At 35.8% G+C, this 21,027-nt stretch overlaps 1 protein-coding gene across 7 annotated transcripts in view; it reads left to right on the top strand.

The window, feature by feature from the left end:
- Utrn (utrophin) overlaps window positions 1–21,027 on the top strand; it is a 517,740-nt gene that overhangs the window by 193,371 nt on the left and 303,342 nt on the right. For all 7 annotated transcript variants that reach the window (XM_047558901.1, XM_047558897.1, XM_047558902.1 and 4 more), the window contains 7 exons: window positions 326–505; window positions 2,479–2,607; window positions 2,915–3,085; window positions 6,587–6,748; window positions 7,154–7,291; window positions 12,650–12,841; window positions 13,638–13,810. In XM_047558901.1, coding sequence (XP_047414857.1) covers window positions 326–505; window positions 2,479–2,607; window positions 2,915–3,085; window positions 6,587–6,748; window positions 7,154–7,291; window positions 12,650–12,841; window positions 13,638–13,810 — 1,145 coding nt within the window. The remainder of the gene's footprint in view (window positions 1–325; window positions 506–2,478; window positions 2,608–2,914; window positions 3,086–6,586; window positions 6,749–7,153; window positions 7,292–12,649; window positions 12,842–13,637; window positions 13,811–21,027) is intronic.

The raw sequence follows: 21,027 nt of genomic DNA, 5'->3' as shown, positions 1-21,027 counted from the left end.
AAAAATGAAATTATTTTTTTTAATTTAGACCTCTGATGAGGATATTTGTAATACATAAAATTTATACTTAAATGAAATAATTATATTGTTCACATCACAGTTTCTTGCATTCTTTGATATTCACTTAAACATTGTAATTGTTGTTAGGAACTTAAGGACTCTCACCATGTTGCTACATTGCGTTTGTAAACCTTGGACACATGCAGATTATCTAGGAAGTCATGGATTACTGTGCTTAGGTGAAAGAAAAGTTAAAAAATATAGGACCCATAAATTTTATAATATTCTGAAAGCTCAAGTGGGTCTTGATGCTTTTATCTTCTAGAATGTTCTGAAGGATCTGGAAAAGAGAAAAGTGGATTTAAATGCCATCACAGAGAGCAGTGCTACTCTCCAGAACTTGGTCACGGGCAGTGGACCCGTCCTGGAGGAGAAGCTGTGTGTGCTAAGCGCAGGGTGGAGCCGAGTTCGCACCTGGACCGAGGACTGGTGCAATACCTTGATGGTGTGTTTCCGGACGCGTTTGATGCTCGCCTCTTCCTTTCTGCTTTACTTATTTCTAAATGAACGCAGCTCTGATTGGAATTCCAAATCCTATTTTCTGTGTGTCCCAGTAATATTTTGCTTGTGAATTAATTTTATTAGATCTCATTTTCTTTTGCTTTTGGCAAGATAACAACTAGAAAGTGTTCAGTGTCTCTATTAAAGAGTAAAATATCTATGGTATGTGTGGAAATATGTACTTTAATATTTAAATATACTTTGTTTCAGTCTAATGATGTCTCATAGTATTTAATTTTCATTACAATGTCCTAATATAGTTAAGAGCACAGGTTCTAGCATCTCATAACCTATGTAAAATTTTTGACTGCTAGTTTGAGTGGAGGTTATTTAAACACTCTCTATATTTTGGTTTTCTCATCTACAAAATGGATATTATGATACTTTCTCTTTCAAACAGGGCTTGTGATGATTAAACACTTAAAACATGTAGTGGTCTCATATAACTATATGTAAACAACCAATTTTAAATATTAGTGTTATGATTATGATAATTGTTAAAAGTTGTAAGTATGTTCGTCTTTGGTTATTCCATTATACTGATTGTTATGTCATGGAAATTTGACCATTTACTTTTCATAGTGGTTTTTTGTCCTCCTTCTACTAACAAGGAATATATGGCTCCTCCATCTTCCCCTCCTAAAAGTGTCGCCACTTACAATTTATTCTTTTATTCAATTCACAGAATTAGCTAGGTGATGGATATAGAAAGAAAAACATAAATTATAATGTGTTTGAACATTTATTCCAATCCATTAGTGTGTGTAGGGCAGGAAGGTCATGGGCTTAGATCAAACTCTATCATAGATGCATGTTCCAGCCCTGACTTGTTATCTGTATAACCCCAGGTAAATTGCATAATGTCACTTAGCTTCAATTTTCATGTTTATGTAGGGATGGGAATAAAAGTACATATCTAACAGAGTAGTTCATTGATCATTATAATAAAGAATATGAGATTCCTTCTTGTAGACTATGCTCTTAAATATTTTATAGAGTCATTTTTGTTATTACTAGATTTATTCCACATTCTCACAGCCTTTGCTTCTCTTTTCTTCAGTTTGTACCTTCCAAATTCTCCTTCTAGGCAACATCTTTCTAGTTCTATTAGAATATTGGATTTGGCTGTGTCACAGGGATACATGCATCTGGTACTTCTCTGTTCTTTTTTAGAATGCAGCACACTGTCAATGTGTTTCTCAGATCATTTTATTAGTCCACATTTTCTTTTTCAATGATTTTTTTTATGTGATAGATTAATGATTTGTTTGCTTTCATTAACTCTTCTAAGATTTTTCTAGTCCCCTTATCCTATAAAAGATAATTCCTAAAAGCTGTCAATTTTTTCATCATAAACTCTGCCCCCCTTTTGAGTCAAGTTGGACGTCTTTCCTCAGGCTCAACAACTCCCCAGTTTTAATCTGCTCAGCTGTTTGCTTCTGTTTTCAAGTTCGTTTTCTCAGTCACATTTTATGCCACCTCAGGAAACCTGGTACAATCCCTCTAAGCAGGTGTTGTCTGTTGAGCCAGCAGAATGGAATAGAATTGAATGCAGTTGAATTTAATAATAATCAATGAGTTTTGAAAAGACACGATTGGGAAGGACAATGAGATGAGTTGCAATCTAAGAAAGAGGAATAAGAGCCAAACTTGAAACTGAAAAAGAAACTTTTGTCTTTTATTCTCCTTCAACTTTGCATTGTGTTGAGATCTAAGTCAAGTTTAAAAATGCTGAACCATAGCTGTGCATTTTTGGTATTGAGATTTATTCAGTAAAGAGAGCTTTGCAGGGAGCTGGCAACCCTTCTTTAAATTCAACATACACTTAGCTCTTTGAAGGTCTTTTAAATCTCTTCTAAGATTATCATCTTAAATATTTTATGTGATCGTGTCAGCAGTTTATTAATTCCTTTGTAGAACCATCAAAACCAGCTGGAAATATTTGATGGAAATGTTGCTCACATAAGTACCTGGCTTTATCAGGCTGAAGCTCTGTTGGATGAGATTGAAAAAAAGCCAGCGAATAAACGGGAAGAAATCATAAAGGTAACAAACCCAGACAGATCAGCCACAGTTGCGGGAGGGGGACGTTTTGCTGTTGTTTTTTCTCTTGTGGATGCGCTGAGCTACTTGTGTTCAAGTTCCTCTCATGAAGTTGATTCATTAACATTTATTTGGTGGGAAAAACTGAGACCACCAATGAGTTTTATAGGAACATCTTTTATTCTAGTTGATTGTGCTTTTATTAGGCATCTCAGACATTTACTTAAACCACCTCTAAGTAAGCATCATACACAGGTTTGATTTTACCTCTTCTCATGGAATAATTTTGTGATTTTTTTTTTTTAATTAGCGTTTAGTATCTGAACTGGATGATGCCAACCTCCAGGTTGAAAATGTCCGCGATCAAGCCATTATTTTGATGAATGCACGTGGAATCGCCAGCAGGGAACTTGTAGAACCCAAATTAGCTGAACTGAATAGAAACTATGAAAAGGTGTCTCAACATATCAAAAGTGCCAAAGTGAGTTATCCTATTTGTATAGGAAACCATTTTTCTTATGGGAATATGTCTGAGTGATAGATGGCAATAGAGCATGTACATACTTTTTTTAAATTAAAATTACTTTAATTGCCTTTTTCTTTGAATGGAACATTTGTCCCTTTTATTCATGTTGGTCCCTATAGAGAGAAAACAAGGAATTACTATTGAAGAAATAACTCATTTAAGAAAAGGTTTCAAACAATTCAAAGTCAAAATCAACTGTGAAATAACGAGACTAATTCCCAAGGAAGGCACGGATATTAAACCCATAATTTCATAGTCATGCTGAACACATTTGTTTTTTGCTTACACATAGACAGATGCAAAAGTTGCAAGTAATTTCAGAATTTAGGTTTTATGGAGGGATGTATTGCCTGCCTCAATAAACTTAAAGAGGAGGTGTATGAATTTTATAAGAAGGTAAATGAGAGCTTTTCTTGGTGAAAAGGTCTTCGTCTGTGCTCTAGTGTGATGCTGCCCATCTCTGCTTTTCCCGTTCTCTCTTTCTGTCCTTGTTTTATGAGGGAAGGAAAGGAATCATTTGATCGCCATGCTTCTAAGGCCTGGCATGGAGAGGGTGCTTCAGTAAATGTTAAGGTGAAAAGATGAACATATTTTGATGGTTTGGTGGGAAGGAGGCAGAGCTGATGTCAGGGTTGTCCAAACCAGGTGCCATTCTGAGGACTCACAGGGCTCTGTGTTTTTCAGGATCTCAGTTGTGCCCACAGGAGGGCATTTATTTTTTCATATTGTTTAAAATTTTTTATGCTCTTTAGATAGAGAAGATAGTAGAGTGTATTTTGACATATTATACGTGCATGGAGTATAGCTTACTCTATTAGGATCCCATTCTTGTGGTTGTACGTGATGTGGAGTTTCAGTGGTGGTGTATTCATGTACGAACACAGGAAAGTTAATTGACTTCGTGATGTTGGGTTCATTCTACTCTCTTTCCAATTCCCATCTCCCTCTCCTTCCCTTTATTACTCGTTGTCTAATCCATTGAACTTCTATTCCACCTCCCACCTTGTTGTGTGTTAGCATTCACATATCAGAACGTCCAACCTTTGGTTTTTGGGGATTCACTTATTTCACTTAGCATGATAATCTCCAACTCCATCCACTTACCTGCAAAAGTCATAAAGTCATTCCTTTTTATGGCTGAGTAATATTCCACCGTGTATATATACACCACATTTTCTTTATCCATTCATCTGTTGAAAGGCATCTAGGTTGGTTTCGTGGTTAAGCTATTGTGAATTGAGTTGCTATAAACATTTATGTGGCTGTGTCACTGTAGTATGCTGAGTATAAGTCCTTTTAAGTATATATATGCCCAGGAGTGGGATAGCCGGGTCAAATGGTGGTTCCTTTCCAAGTTTTCTGAGGAATCTCCATACTGCTTTCCAGAGTGGTTGCACAAATTGCAGTCCCACCAGCAAAGTATAAGTGTACATTTCCCCCCACATCCTTGCCAACATTTAGTGTTGTTTGCATTGTTGATCATTGCCATTCTGACTGGAATGAGATGGAATATCAGGGTAGATTTAATTTGCATTTCCCTAATTGCTAGAGATGTTGAACATTTTTTTTTCATGTATTTGTTGACCATTTGTATTTCTTCTTCTGTGAAATGCCTGTTCAATTCCTTTGCAGGAGAGCATTTTTATATTGTCAACCAATAGAGGGTTGTGTATTAAAATTATCAGTGAGGTTGGATCCTCTTTTTTTGTGGGAAGGAAATAAACATTATCTAGCCTTGCTTTAATTTGAAATATCTGATAGAGTATGTCAAATTATCTTTCATAATTATGAATATGCTTGGATTACTTGCAACTTAAAGAAAATATACAAAAGCCTTGCTTTGGCTTTTGTTTTCCTTATCTCCTTACCATGTGATCTAAATTCATTTTTTTCTTTTCAATAGATTTATGGGAGATTTTCTTGGTATAAAAAATAATGTAATCAAAAGTTCCTCCATTCTTCTCTCACCCCCCACCCTACTACTGCCATTATATATCATCATCCACTTATCAGGGAAAACATTCGACCTTTGGTTTTTTGGAATTGGCTAATTTCACTTAGCATGATATTCTCCAGTTTCATCCATTTATCTGCAATTACCATAATATTATTCTTCTTTATGACTGAATAATATTCCATTCTGTATATATAACACAGTTTCTTTATCCGTTCATCTGTTGAAGGGCATCTAGGTTGGTTCCACAATCTAGCTGTTGTGAATTGAGCTGCTAATAAACATTGATGTGGCTGTGTTACTGTAATATGCTAATTTTAAGTCCTTTGATATAAACCGAGGAGTGGGATAACTGGGTCAAAAGGTGGGTCCACTCCAGATTTTCTGAGGAGTCCTCACACTGTTTATGCATGATTACATGAATGGTATGAATCTACATTGTGTACAACCATAGAAATGAAAAGTTGTACCTCGTTTGTGTACAACGAATCAAAATACATTCTGTAAAAATAAAAAAAAATAAAAAATTAAAAAAATTAATGAATAAGACAGGGGATAGAGTGAGAAGAAATACAAAGAAAAAAATTATTATCATCACCATGAATAACTCTGCAAAGATTTTGGCATATATATCTGCTTTAATTCATAAGTGACATTTAAATATCAATTTTCTATCATTTTGTGTATTTTCCTTTGACATGATTCTTAATGGTAGTAGAATATTTCATTAGGTGATATGTTATAATTTCCTAAGTTAATTTTCTACTTTCATTGGACTTATGAATATTACATTTGTTAAGATTATTTTAGGCTTAACTATTTGCTCTTCTCTTATTATGTCCTTGGGATCAATTCTGAGAGTTCCTTGTAATTGCAGCAAAATTGCACATACAAAGACTGTTATGTAGATCTTCCAAATAGCCCATTAGAAAGTTTAGACTAGTTAATACTTCCATAGTGAGAGTGCTAGTTTTCCCACTTAGCCAACACGAGGTGCTATTTTCCTGCATTTAGTTTCATTAAAAAATTGTTAGGTATTTACCATTAATTACAGAAATACAAATATTTTTACATAGACTTTATCTGAAAATGTTGCATTGAGAAGTATGTTCTTTAATGTTTGGGGATCACAGTCCAAGAGGACTGTTTCTGGGCAGTGTGACTGGGAGACATTCTGTGGGTGTCCTTCCATTGGGTGGCACGTGCCATTCTCCCTTCTGTGACTGGCAGGGGTGACTTTTGGATCATGGCAGCTTCGTCTGCTATGCTTCCATGTGCTCTCAGAATCCACTGCACAGCCGCAGTCCGTTACACATCTCCTCATCCCTGGTGAGACTTTGGAGAAAACTGGTAATTCAGTGAGGCCCAGATTGGTCAAATCATTGGTATATGAATGAATGCAATTAAAGTCAGTGCCAATAAATGTTCTTTCCTCTCTTGACACTCTGGTTAATCACGGAAAGTTAGGAATACGTTTTCAGAGATCCTCTTTTCTTCTGCAGCTGCTCATTGGTCAAGAGCCATCGTCATACCAACATTTGGTCACCACTGAAGGATTTGAAGCTGGTGTGCCTTTCTCTGACATGGAAAAATTAGAAAACGACATAGAAAGCATGTTCAAAGTTGTGGAAAAGCACTCAGAATCCTGTGATGACAATGAAAAGGTTGGTTCGAGGGGATTTGCAAACTGTAGACTCATTTTTTTCTTCTCTTTTAATTATATTCTTACATTATTCTTTATCCACCTAACCTGCCAATCATGACCGAAGAAATCCAGATTTTCTGAGTGTCAGTGTAAGATTTGTCACGTGATTTATGTAATCATGCTTAACTCCACCTCGCCCACATGCTTTCTGACTAGATGTAATCCTTATTCTAACTTGTACTAACCTAGCTTTGGGATATTTTAATTTCAAATAGGAAATATTTTAAGAGAAACATGAATTATTTTTATTATTTAGGATATGATGGCTTGTGCTGTACTTCATATGTTAGTCCTCTCACTTGCTGACAGATAGTAAATAAGTATGCATTTTTCTTTTGAATCATTTTTTCTTTTAAACATTCAGATGGATGAGGAGAGAGCCCAGGTTGAGGAAGTTCTGCGAAGAGGAGAACAAATGCTACATCAGCCTATGGAGGATAACAAGAAAGAAAAGATCCGTTTGCAGTTGTTACTTTTGCACACAAGATACAACAAAATTAAGGTCTGATGGGAGAATCCTGGTTGCATTTACATAACTTATTCAGCTCCTGTCCTTGGGTAGTTTTATTTCACATTCTGGGGATGCTTTCACAGAAACCTGTTGGGATATTATCTCCTCCTTTCTAATGTGTTTTACTAGATAGATTTATATTTTTGGATGGGGCCGGAGTCAATGAAGTAGAAGAGTAAAACCTTATTGGTCTTTTCTGATTAGGTATGAGACCTAGAAAAAAAATCAATCCTTTTCAGAAGTTACTTTCTCCTTCAGCTCTGCATTTGATATGTGGAGGTCTTGGCCACATCAAAAAAGTACTGTGATTGATATTTGAGGTTAGGATCTGTCTTTAGTTGGCAGTGCTGCATCGGAATTGGGGCTGGTGATCCCCAGGGGTATGCTCTGTGGTAACCTCTTATGGAATCAGCTTTCTTTGATCCTTTTGGGGTCTGAGTCAATTCCAATGAAGATTTGGCTTACTGTTGGATGCAACTTTGTGATATGCCCCAAACTGACTGCCATTTCCCTGCACCCTCCATGTTCCCTGATTTATTTCCTACCTTAGTCACTGTCCTTAAAAACTAGCTAGTCCCTCAAGGTAGAGACTTCAGCATCTCTCTCAGCTATTTCTTGATCCCTCAAACCTTGTTCCTCTTCCATGTCAAGCAGGGATCAAAACCAGAGAACTGAATGAAGCAGATATAGATCTGAACTTGAAGTTAGCTATCACTCCTCTAGTTGCTTATTATAGGACCATGGGAAAGTGACTTAACTTCTAGTTCACTGTGCGTTCTGTAATTCAGACCAATGATTTTGTCCCCAGTTGTTACAATGGATCTCCTTCTGGTTTTCTTATGTCCAGTTTTTTTGTTATTGTTGTTATTGTTTTGTTTTTAACTCTGGTGCATCCTTCTTATTTTCCTCAGAATTATTTCCTCCAGAGGTATAACCCATGGTCATTCCTTTACCTAAGAAACTTCAGAAAGTTGGCAAAACACAGAGACTTTAAGTGCAGCGTCACCAGTAGAACATCAGGCCGAGGCTGCCTCTTCTTTGCTCTGCTGTCCCTCCCCATGTCCACAGCTCTGCTGGTTTTCTTTACATTTCTCTAAAGACACTCTCCATCTTAGCACCTCTGATTCGGTTCCTATTTCCTGGACTGGTTTTGTCTTTTACCCTAAAAATGCATTATCTTTTCATATATAACTCCATTTTTCACTTCTAACATGTATCAGATTTTATCAGAGTCATTTGTTTCATTGGGACGTTTTAGAGAGCCTCTCTGCCCCTGTACTGCCTGGAGAATCCAGACCGTTCTCACTCATCTTACACAGGTCGGTGTGCTCATTTCTTTTTTCTTTTCTACTGGAGAATGAACCCAGGGCCACTTTACCACTTACATGTTCATCTCTTAATGCCCCTTGGGATCAGTTCTTAGAATTCCTTGCAATTGTTGCATCTTTGAACATAGATAGATTGTTTAATAGATTTTCCAAATAACCCAATAGAAAATTTATGCCAATTAATGCTTCCATAATGAGGATATGAGAGTTCTAGTTTTCCTACACTTAGCCAACACTAGATGTTATTTTCCTGTATTTAGTTTTATTAAAATTATTGTATATTCACTTTCAATTATATAAATATGAATCTTTTTATGTAGATACTATCTGAAAATTTTGCATTGAGAAGTATATTCTTCTTTAAACTTTAGTTCTCAAATCAGAAATTATTAGTGATCCAAAATAGAAATAAATTTTAGGCTTTCAGTACATAAATTGATTTTTTAAAGCTTTCATATAAACTGTTACAAGTGTATTTTATGTGGTTTCATTAGCATTATTAATTGTAACTAAAATGATTGACCTGTTTCATTAGGCCAAATTTGATACATAGTTTTCAATTATGATATATAGTTTCAAATATGATATATAGTCTTTTAAACCAATGTCATTCTTAAAGGTCTTAATGACCTTTAGAATCATTTGGGGAAGTTTAAAAAAAAAATAGCAGTGCTCTAAACTGCCCCATAAATCAACTAAAATCAGAATCTTTCAGGTTGCATCTAGATGTGGGCATTTAGAAAACGAACTAAACATTTTTTGGATGATTCTAATGTGTAATCAAGATTGAAAGCCACCAGTTACTAGACTCATTTTCTTATTTGAAATATGTAGTAGATGACCTTTATCCATTTGTTAACTAGGATATTACTCTTCTTAAATATGTATGAGTCCTTTATAAAATAAAGATATTAGTCTCTTGTTATATTTGCTACAACATTATTTTACTGATTTTTATCTTCTAATTATTTTACCTTTAACATGCAGCCATTTAAAATTTTTATGTAGCCATATGCAATTTTTAACTTTTTTTTTTTATGGCTTTTGACCTAAAACATCTTTATCCTCCAGAGTTGATTAAGGGTCACTTCTGTGTAGTTCTGTTTTTTTTTTTTTTTTTTTTTTTTTCCCTATAATTTGAGAAAAACAGAACTTATATAAGATTTTATAGAATACTCATTTAAAATAAACTCCATCTATTCAGACTTGAGTTTGGTGTTTCACAAGCCATATCATGTAACACTGTCTCATTTCAATACTAATCTGTAGTGTCTTTGTGTTTCTGGGTCTTTGCAGAATTCTTTAAAAAGAGAAAATTTTCCAGAAGGAATGTCTAGGTCAGATCCTGAGGACATTTGTTTTTTTTTTCTTCAAGTCATTTTGATTGATCACTCCCTTGGGGAGGGGGGAATCTATTCTGGGAATATAGAAAGCACATATTGAACTGGGTTGTCTTTATAGTCTGGGTAGGAAAAGAGGCAGTCTTGATGAATGTGATTTATTTTTTTAACTGAGAGCTTTTTAATACCTACTGACCTCCCCAGTTCATTCTAAAGCCTCAGGTCCATGTGGCCTTGACAGATGACAGACAGTCTGTTATGTAACTGAGGAAGCAGCACAGACTCCCTGATCTTGGAGAAGTTGCTAAGGTGGAAAAGTGGCCCTTAGACATAGCCAGTAGAGCAAACCTTAAAACAAAAATTTGGCACATGGTAATTCCTAGTATGCTCAATGAGGAAAAGCACTTCAAAGTTTAATGTCCTGTAGGCACGAAGTTTGGAGCCATATTTGGTCTTAGATAAACAGACGGCCTCTGCAGGATCCTGGTTCATGGGTAGGAAGCCAACCAGGAAAAAGGGGACGCACTTTCTTTCCTACTCTTTTGAAATAGTACTCAACCCATGTGTACTTTCATTGTTTTTTTTTTTTTTTTTTTTCTTTTTCCTTGAAGGTAAGAGATGAAATAGTTGAGCCTCATCTTGTGATCTTCCAGAACAAATTGTTCAGTTGGAAATAAAAACCTGAAAATATTATTTTAGATTTTTTTCTTTTATAAAAATATTTAGCTTCTTTTTACTCAAAACTGATTCTTACCAGGTATGGTGGTGTAAACCTGTAATCCCAATGATTCAGAAGGCTGAGGCAGAGGATCACAAGTGAAGACCAGCCTTGACAACTTAGCAAGACCTTGTTTCAAAATAAAAAATAAAAAGGCTCAGGATACAGTTCAGTGGTAGAGCACCCAGGGTTCAGTCCCCAGTACCATAAAAACCAAAACCAAATCCAAAGCCAAAAACTGGTTCTTGGGGGAATGTATTATTTATCTCTTATATTTGCTTACAAATAGAATTTTGCTCTTTTAGACAATATACACATATATCTAGAAATTTTTTTTCTGACTAAAATTAAAATATGTGGCATGAGGATAGTAAAATTAATATTAGAGACAAGTATAATTAATCCTATTGGTAAATTCAGGAAACCTGTAGACTTGCTTCCAACATGCTGTCCAGAAACTGATGAAAGCAGTAGTTCATTAAATTCTAGGAGTCGATAAATGTCGACCTCTTAAGTGAACACCATGTTACTGACTCATGAATTTTAGTCTGGAGTCTTGGATTTTGTTTAGGGATTGTAACCACTTTCGAGATCACTAACTGAATGATTGTGCATTTGTGATCATTTCTAGTTTCATTTTTGAATTTATAGATGAATATCACTTTTTAGAAATTCAACATGGAAGTGAAAATGTTAAGGAAGTTACCTTAATTCATAAGTAGCTACACTTTGTCTTTTTGCAAATAATAGATACCATTTATTAAATTGTAGTCATCTAGGAGTACAGAGTTGAACTCCTTATGCAAGTGACCCAGCCTAGAGAATGGTTTATTATAGAGAAAGCTTTGAATGGAAGATCCAGAATAACTACATCAGGCAAATGAGTAGTCCACAGAACCTTGGGTCTATCGAGTATAGTACTGTCAGGACCCATTGTCTTCTGTAGTATATTCATGCTATGTAATATTGTTCTCAAAGGTAAGATTATATAATGAGTTACCTGGATATTATTTTCATCAAAATTCCCATTGCCTTTCATATGTTAGTTTTAAAAATTTTTGTTACTTATTTTTTTGAGATGGGTTCTTTCTGTGTTATCTAGGCTGGTCTTGAACTTCTGGGTTCTGGCAACTTGATCTCTCAAGTACAGGTGCACACCACCTTGCCCACTTGTGATGTTTTGAAAACAAGTTTAACTCATGTTTTCAGCAGTGAAGCCCAGAAATGTTTAATTGTGATATGTTTTAAAGGGTGAAATAAGCCAGGTGTGGTGGCACACACCTTGTAATCCTAGCTCCTTGGGGGCTGAGGCAGGAGGATCACAAGTTTGACCAGCCTGGGCAACTTAGTGAGGACCCTGTCTCAAAATAAAATGAAAAAGGGTTGGGATGCAGCTCCTTTTTTTTTTTTTTTTTTTTTTTTTCTTTTTCCCTCCCTCCCTCCCTTCCTCTCTCCCTCCCTCCTTTCCTTCCTTTCTTCCTGCCTTCCTTCCTTCCTTCCTTCCTTCCACTGGGGACTTAACTCTAGAGTGCTTGCCTAGCATGTGTGACGACCAGGGTTCAGTCCCCAGTACTGCAGAAGAAATAAAGAAAAAAAGGTAAAATAATAATAATCTTAAACTGGGTTATTTCATACAGTTTCATTATTGGCAGCATTTTCTCATTTCCTCAACAATTTAGGAAAAGAATTGTTATGTTTCCTGTTTGCAAAGTGAGTTTAGATGACTTAGGTCTTAAAGACAAACTTTTCAAATATTAACTAAAAAATAAGATTAGAGAGTTTTAAGGGTTTCTGTAGCAATGCAGTTTTAAAATTAAATAAAAATTAGAATTAATTAAGATTCTTTATTTTGTTTCATGGTATTGAATGTATCTACACAATAGTCTTGTATTTTTCTCAGTTTGCTGTTACTCAGTGTGAGACTCGTAAATATTTGCATTATTTTTTCAAAAATGTTTTCTAGGCTGTACCTATTCAACAGAAGAAACCAAGTCTGCTTGCTTCTGGGATGAGATCGTCACCTCTCCCCTCGGATTATCTGGTTGAAATTAACAAAATTTTACTTACCATGGATGATGTGGAATTATCACTTAATATTCCTGAGCTAAAAAACACTGTCTATGAAGACTTCTCCTTTCAGGAAGACTCACTGAAGGTAAATGTGCGGACACTGCAAAGGAATGTCCACACTTCACGTAGAAATAAAGTAAAGAATTATCATGCTCACTTAGATGACCCACATGTTTTAAAATTAGTACCAACACATTAGTAATAGATGTGAATAATACTCACCAGTGAAATATAGTAAAAATCTTAGTTTTTCAAAATTGGGTGTGAATTTTTGTGTATGCAGTTATTATTTGCAACAGCAGAGGCTTTAAACATAAGCACAGAACATAGTCCTGAACTTGATTCTCATTTGAGTGAAATGTCAGCTTTTATCTGGTCATCTAGAATGATTTAAGGTTGACTGGTTGGGAAGGTATGGGATGACATCTTGATTCTAAGTGAAACCATTAAATTCTGTCTAGGCTTTGTTGTCTAAACTGATTGCATTTATATATTAAGTCACAATAAAATCACTGAAAGATTTGATAGGTTGGATAGTTCATTTCTGTCACTTAAACTATCATGTTTAAATCTTTGAAAATATAGATAATTCCATCTCTGAACCCTTTGTTACCTTCGTAGAATGTTACTGAAGCTTTTTACGTCTGGTCCAAAAGCCACTTTGAACTTCAGTGGGGATCCCCCCTTCCCCCCAATTGGTATTGCATTCCTCTCACTTTGACCAATGCAGGTGTTCACCAAAAAAGTTTCCAGTTTTCTCCAGCAACAATGTTTGGCCTCATTATTATTTTAAATGAGTGTTATACAATATACATTTTTGGTTATCTGTGATCCTTTATCATTTTGCTGGATTTTGTTAATGCACGACACTATGTTTTTAGAATATCAAAGACCAACTGGACAAACTTGGGGAACAGATCGCAGTTGTTCATGAACAGCAGCCAGATGTTATCCTTGAAGCCTCTGGACCTGAAGCCATTCAGATCAGGGATATGCTGACTCAATTGAATGCAAAGTGGGACAGAGTTAATAGAATGTACACTGATCGTAAAGGGTATGTACAAATTAAGTTCATATTTAATATCTAAAAATATGACTACAAGTTCATGGGCCATGAAACAGTTAACTTGTACCAAGAGTTGTTTCCAATTTTTGAAATTTGTACTGAGCAATAAACTGTGGTGAATACAGCTCCTTTAAGAGGAGTCTGATGACATATGGATGGCATGTTTTAACTAATATGGAAACACATTTAATTTTTATTATTTAAATAGTGTATATTCTTAGAAAAATTAAAAAGGGTTTTCAATTCACTGAAATGTATACTCTTTCTGTTCACACTTGATGAATGTGGATAAGAGCAGAGAAAGTGAGTCCATATATAATCCCAAGTTCTTTTATAACCTTCTATTAAAGAGATTGTTTTCTGAGCCTTCTTCTTGCTAGATTTTGACCAGGCCTATAGTAGATAGAAATAAATCTGGTAAGAATTTTAGTCAATAGCTATCAATGTGCTGGAAGTGAAAATAAAGTATGAAATAACCCAATGTGCTGGGTGCAGTGGAGCATGCCCGGTGGCTCAGGAGGCTGAGACAGGAGGATTGCAAATTCAAAGTCAACCTCAGCAACTTAGTGAGGCCCTAAACAACTTAGCAAGATCTTTTCTCAAAATAAAAAGGGCTGGTGATGTGGCTCCCCTGGGTTCAATCAATGGTACCAAAATAAAAAAAAAAAAGAAAAGAAAATACTACACAAAAGTAAAAGTGAAATTAATTAATACAGGACAGCACATTGTAATACCTTGGAAAACTTTAATCTTTTTTTCAATTTTTAGCCTGTATATGTCATGTCACTATCCAAATCTTGAAAGGGATAGCTTTTATGGTCTTTACCTTATTCTTTGAATGGATTTTTAAGATCATATCTTTGTACATTTTGAAAATATCCATTTAAATATATTCTTTTTTTTATTATTGTAAACAAATGGGATACATGTTGTTTCTCTGTTTGTACATGGTGTAAAGGCATACCATTTGTGTCATTATAAATTTACATAGGGTAATGTTGTTTGATTCATTCTGTTATTTTTTTCCCTTCCCCCCCACTCCTCCCACCCCTCTTTTCCCTCTATACAGTCCTTCCTTCCTCCATTCTTGCCCCCCCTCCCTAAACCTAACTCTAACCCTAACACTAATCCCTCCCACCCCCCATTATGTGTCATCATACACTTATTAGCGATATCATTCTTCCTTTGATTTTTTGAGATTGGCTTATCTCACTTAGCATGATATTCTCCAGTTTCATCCATTTGCCTGCAAATGCCATAATTTTATCATTCTTTATGGCAGAGTAATATTCCATTGTATATATATATATCACATTTTCATTATCCATTCATCAATTGAAGGACATCTAGGTTGGTTCCACAATCTGGCTATTGTGAATTGAGCAGCTATGAACATTGATGTGGCTGTATCTCTGTAATACGCTGATTATTAAGTCCTTTGGGTATAGGCCAAGGAGTGGGATAGCTGGGTCAAATGGTGGTTCCATTCCAAGTTTTCTAAGGAGTCTCCATACTGCTTTCCAGAGTGGCTGCACTAATTTGCAGCCCCACCAGCAATGTATGAGTGTACCTTTCTCCCCACATCCTCGCCAACACCTGTTGTTGCTTGTATTCTTGATAATCGCCATTCTAATTGGGGTGAGATGGAATCTTACGGTGGTTTTGATTTGCATTTCTCTTATTACTAGAGATGTTGAACATTTTTCCATATGTTTGTTGATTGCTTGTAGATCTTCTTCTGTGAAGTATCTATTCATTTCCTTAGCCCATTTGTCGATTGGATTATTTGCATTCTTGGTGTAGAGTTTTTTGAGTTCTTTTTTTTTTTTTTTTTTTTTATTTATTTATTTATTTTTTTACGTTTACATAGGGTAATGATGTTTATTATATTTTTCCCCTCCCCCCCACCCCTCCCACCCCTCTTTTCCCTCTACACAGTCCTTCTTTCCTTCATTCTTACTGCTCTCCTTAGCCTAACTCTAAACCTAACCCTAAACCTAATGCTAGCCCGTCCCACCCCCCATTATATGTCCTCATCCGCTTATCAGCGAGATCATTCGTCCTTTAGTTTTTTGAGATTGGCTTATCTCACTTAGCATGATATTCTCCAATTTCGACCATTTGCCTACAAATGCCATAATTTTATCATTCTTCATTGCGGAGTAATATTCCATTGTATAAATATGCCACAGTTTCTTTATCCATTCATCAACCGAAGAACATCTAGGTTGGTTCCACAATCTGGCTATGGTGAATTGAGCAGCAATGAACATTGATGTGGCTGTATCTCTGTAGTATGCTGACTTTAAGTCCTTTGGGTATAGGCCAAGGAGTGGGATAGCTGGGTCAAATGGTGTTTCCATTCCAAGCTTTCTGAGGAATCTCCACACTGCTTTCCAGAGTGGTTGCACTAATTTGCAACCCCACCAGCAATGTATGAGTGTTCCTTTTTCACCACATCCTCGCCAACACCTATTGTTGCTTGTATTCTTGATAATCGCCATTCTAATTGGGGTGAGATGAAATCTTAGGGTAGTTTTGATTTGCATTTCCCTTATTACTAGGGATGTTGAACATTTTTTCATATATCTGGTGATTACTTGTACATCTTCTTCTGTGAAGTGTCTGTTCATTTCCTTAGCCCATTTGTTGATTGGATTATTTGTATTCTTCGTGTAGAGTTTTTTGAGTTCTTTATAGATTCTGGAAATTAGCGCTCTATCTGAGGTATGGTTGGCAAAGATATTCTCCCACTCTGTAGGCTCTCTCTTCACATTTCTGATAGTTTCCTTTGCTGACAGAAAGCTTTTTAGTTTGAATCTATCCCAGTTGTTTATTCTTGCTTTTATTTCTTGTGCTATGGGAGTCCTGTTAAGGAAATCTGATCCTGAGCCAACAAGTTGAAGATTTGGACCTACTTTTTCTTCTATAAGATGCAGGGTCTCTGGTCTGATTCCGAGGTCCTTGATCCATTTTGAGTTGAGTTTTGTGTAGGGTGAGAGATAGGGGTTTAGTTTCATTCTATTGCATATAGTTTTCCAGTTTTCCCAGCACCATTTGTTGAAGAGGCTATCTTTTCTCCATTGCATATTGTTGGAACCTTTGTCTAGTATGAGAAAATTGTATTTATTTGGGTTTGTGTCCATGTCCTCTATTCTGTACCATTGATCTACCTGTCTATTTTGGTACCAATACCATGCCGTTTTTGTTACTATTGCTTTGTAGTAGAGTTGAAGATCTGGTATTGCAATACCCCCTGCTTCGCTCTTGCTACTGAGGATTGCTTTAGCTATTCTAGGTTTTTTATTCTTCCAGATGAATTTCATAATTGCTTGCTCTATTTCTGCGAGGTACATCATTGGGATTTTTATTGGAATTGCATTGAATCTGTATAGAACTTTAGGTAGTATAGCCATTTTGACGATATTAATTCTGCCTATCCAGGAACATGGGAGATCTTTCCATCTTCTAAGGTTTTCTTGAATTTCTTTCTTTAGTGTTCTGTAGTTCTCATTGTAGAGGTCTTTCACCTCTTTTGTGAGATTGATTCCCAAGTATTTTATTTTCTTCGATGCTATTGTGAATGGGGTAGTTTTCCTAATTTCTCTTTCTGAAGATTCATCACTTATGTATAAAAATGCATTGGATTTATGAGCATTGATCTTGTAACCTGCTACTTTACTGAATTCACTTATGAGTTCTAAAAGTTTTCTGGTGGAATTTCCAGGTTCCTCTAAATATATAATCATGTCATCAGCGAACAGGGATAGTTTGAGTTCTTCTTTTCCTATTCGTATCCCTTTAATTTCTTTGGTTTGTCTGATTGCTCTGGCTAGAGTCTCAAGGACGATGTTGAATAGAAGCGGTGAAAGAGGGCATCCCTGCCTTGTTCCAGTTTTTAGGGGGAACGCTTTCAGTTTTTCACCATTTAGAATGATATTAGCCATGGGCTTAGCGTAGATGGCCTTTATAATGTTTAGGAATGTTCCCATTACCCCAATTTTTTCTAGTGTTTTGAGCATGAAGGGATGCTGTATTTTATCAAATGCTTTTTCTGCATCTATTGAAATAATCATGTGATTCTTAACTTTAAGTCTGTTGATATGGTGAATGACATTTATTGATTTCCGAATGTTGAACCAACCTTGCATCCCTGGGATAAAACCCACTTGATCGTGGTGCACTATCTTTTTAATATATATTTGTATGCGATTTGCTAAAATTTTGTTGAGAATTTTTGCATCGATGTTCATTAAGGATATTGGTCTGAAATTTTCTTTCCTTGATGTGTCTCTGTCTGGTTTAGGTATCAGGGTGATATTGGCTTCATAGAACGAGTTTGGTAGGGTTCCCTCCTCTTCTATTTCATGGAATAGTTTGAGGAGTATTGGAATGAGCTCTTCTTTAAAGGTTTTGTAGAACTCGGCTGAGAACCCATCTGGTCCTGGACTTTTCTTTGTTGGTAGGCTTTTGATGACCTCTTCTATTTCATTGCTTGAAATTGGTTTATTTAAGTTGTGTATGTCCTCCTCGTTCAGTTTAGGTAGTTCATATGTCTCTAGAAATTTGTTGATGTCTTCAAGGTTTTCTGTTTTGTTGGAGTATAGATTTTCGAAATAGCTTCTAATTATGTTTTGTATTTCACTCGTGTCTGTTGTGATGTTTCCTTGTTCATTCCGAATTTTAGTAATTTGAGTTTTCTCCCTCTTTCTCTTTGTTAGTGTGGCTAAGGGTTTATCAATTTTATTTATTTTTTCAAAGAACCAACTATTTATTTTATTAATTTTTCCGATTGTTTCTTTTGTTTCGATTTCGTTGATTTCGGCTCTGATTTTAACTATTTCCTGTCTTCTACTACTTTTGGTATTGGTCTGCTCTTCTTTTTCTAGTGCTTTGAGCTGTAGTGTTAACTCGTTTATTTGTTGATTTCTACTTCTTTTTTTGAATGCACCCCATGAAATAAATCTTCCTCTAAGTACTGCTTTCATAGTGTCCCAGAGATTTTGATATGATGTGTCTTTGTTCTCGTTTACTTCTAAGAATTTTTTATTTCCCTCCTGATGTCTTCTGTTATCCATTCATCATATAATAGTGTATTATTTAGTCTCCAGGTATTGGAGAAGTTTCTGTTTTTTATTCTGTCATTTATTTCTAATTTCAATCCATTATGATCTGATAGAGTACAAGGTAGTATCTCTATCTTCTTGTATTTACTAACAGTAGCTTTGTGGCATAAAATATGGTCTATTTTAGAGAAGGATCCATGTGCTGCTGAGAAGAAAGTGTATTCATTCTGTGTTGGATGGTATATTCTATATATGTCCGTTAAGTCTAAATTGCTGATTGTGTTGTTGAGATCTATAGTTTCTTTATTCAATTTTTGTTTGGACGATCTATCCAGTGGTGAGAGAGGTGTGTTAAAATCGCCTAGTATTATTGTGTTGTGGTCTATTTGGTTTCTGGAATTGAGAAGGATTTGTTTGACGTACGTGGATGAGCCAATGTTCGGGGCATAGATATTTATGATTGTTATGTCTTGCTGATTTATGCTTCCCTTAAGCAGCATGTAATGTCCTTCTTTATCCCTTCTGACTAGTTTTGGTTTGAAGTCCACATTATCTGAGATGAGGATGGATACTCCAGCTTTTTTGCTGTGTCCGTGTGCATGGTATGTTTTTCCCCATCCTTTCACCTTTAGTCTATGGGTGTCTCTTTCTATGAGATGAGTCTCTTGCAGGCAGCATATTGTTGGATTTTTCTTTTTAATCCAATCTGCCAGTCTGTGTCTTTTGATTGATGAATTCAGGCCATTAACATTCAGGGTTATTATTGTGATATGATTTGTATTCCCAGTCAATTGACTCATATTTGTTTTTGACATGATTTGGTTTCTCCTTTATTTGGCTATTCCTTTAGGCTAGCGCCTCCTGTTGCTGATTTGCATCGTTGTTTTTCATCTCTTCCTCATGGAATATTTTGCTGAGAATGTTCTGTAATGCTGGCTTTCTTTTTGTAAATTCCTTTAGCTTTTGTTTATCATGGAAGGATCTTATTTCATCGTCAAATTTGAAGGTAAGTTTTGCTGGGTATAAGATTCTTGGTTGGCATCCATTTTCTTTCAGGGCTTGGTATATGTTGTTCCAGGCCCTTCTAGCTTTTAGGGTCTGGATTGAAAAATCTGCTGATATTCTTATTGGTTTCCCTCTGAATGTAATTTGATTCTTTTCTCTCGCGGCCTTTAAAATTCTGTCTTTATTTTGTATGTTAGGTATTTTCATAATAATGTGCCTTGGTGTGGGTCTGTTGTAATTTTGTATGTTTGGAGTTCTATAAGCCTCTTGTACTTGGTTTTCCATTTCGTTCTTCAGATTTGGGAAATTTTCTGTTATTATTTCATTGAATAGATTGTTCATTCCTTTGGTTTGTTTCTCTAAGCCTTCCTCAATCCCAATAATTCTCAAATTTGGCCTTTTCATGATATCCCATAGTTCTTGGAGATTCTGTTCATGATTTCTTACCATCTTCTCTGTTTGTTCCACTTTGTTTTCAAGGTTAAATATTTTGTCTTCAATGTCTGAGGTTCTGTCTTCCAGGTGTTCTATCCTATTGGTTATGCTTTCTATGGAGTTTTTAACTTGGTTTATTGTTTCCTTCATTTCAAGGATTTCAGTTTGGTTTTTTTTTCAGTATCTCTAACTCTTTATTGAAATGATCTCTTGCTTCCCGTATTTGGTCTTTTAACTGTTGATTGGTGCGATCATTTAATGCCTGCATTTGCTCTTTCATCTCCTCCTTCAATGCCTGCATTTGCTCTTTCATCTCCTCATTAGCTTCCCTGATCGTTTTAATTACGTACATTCTGAACTCCCTTTCTGACATTTCTTCTGCTGTGCTGTCATTGGGTTTTATTGATGTAGTATCTAGGTTTGTTTGGGACATTTTCTTCCCTTGTTTTCTCATAATGGTCAGTTGTCAGTGGGACCCTGAGATATTGCAGTTTTCCACTATTGGCTTATAGTGTCCCAGTAGATTTCCAGTGTATCACCTCCCAGCCTTCAGTAGCCTGATGTCTTGGAGGAATCTGATAAAGCAGCTCATTCGAAGAATACTGCCCCTAGCCCCCTACTGGTTCCACGTTTTGGAACTGGCTCTGTGCTGAAATGCTCTCACTGTGGGCCTGCACCGTGCAGCTGGCCGTGTGGATA

The sequence above is a fragment of the Sciurus carolinensis genome, chromosome 7, assembly GCF_902686445.1.
Source record: "Sciurus carolinensis chromosome 7, mSciCar1.2, whole genome shotgun sequence".
NCBI lineage: Eukaryota > Metazoa > Chordata > Mammalia > Rodentia > Sciuridae > Sciurus > Sciurus carolinensis.
The sequence above is the reverse complement of the archived record's forward strand: the minus strand, read 5'-3'. Positions and strand labels throughout refer to the sequence as shown.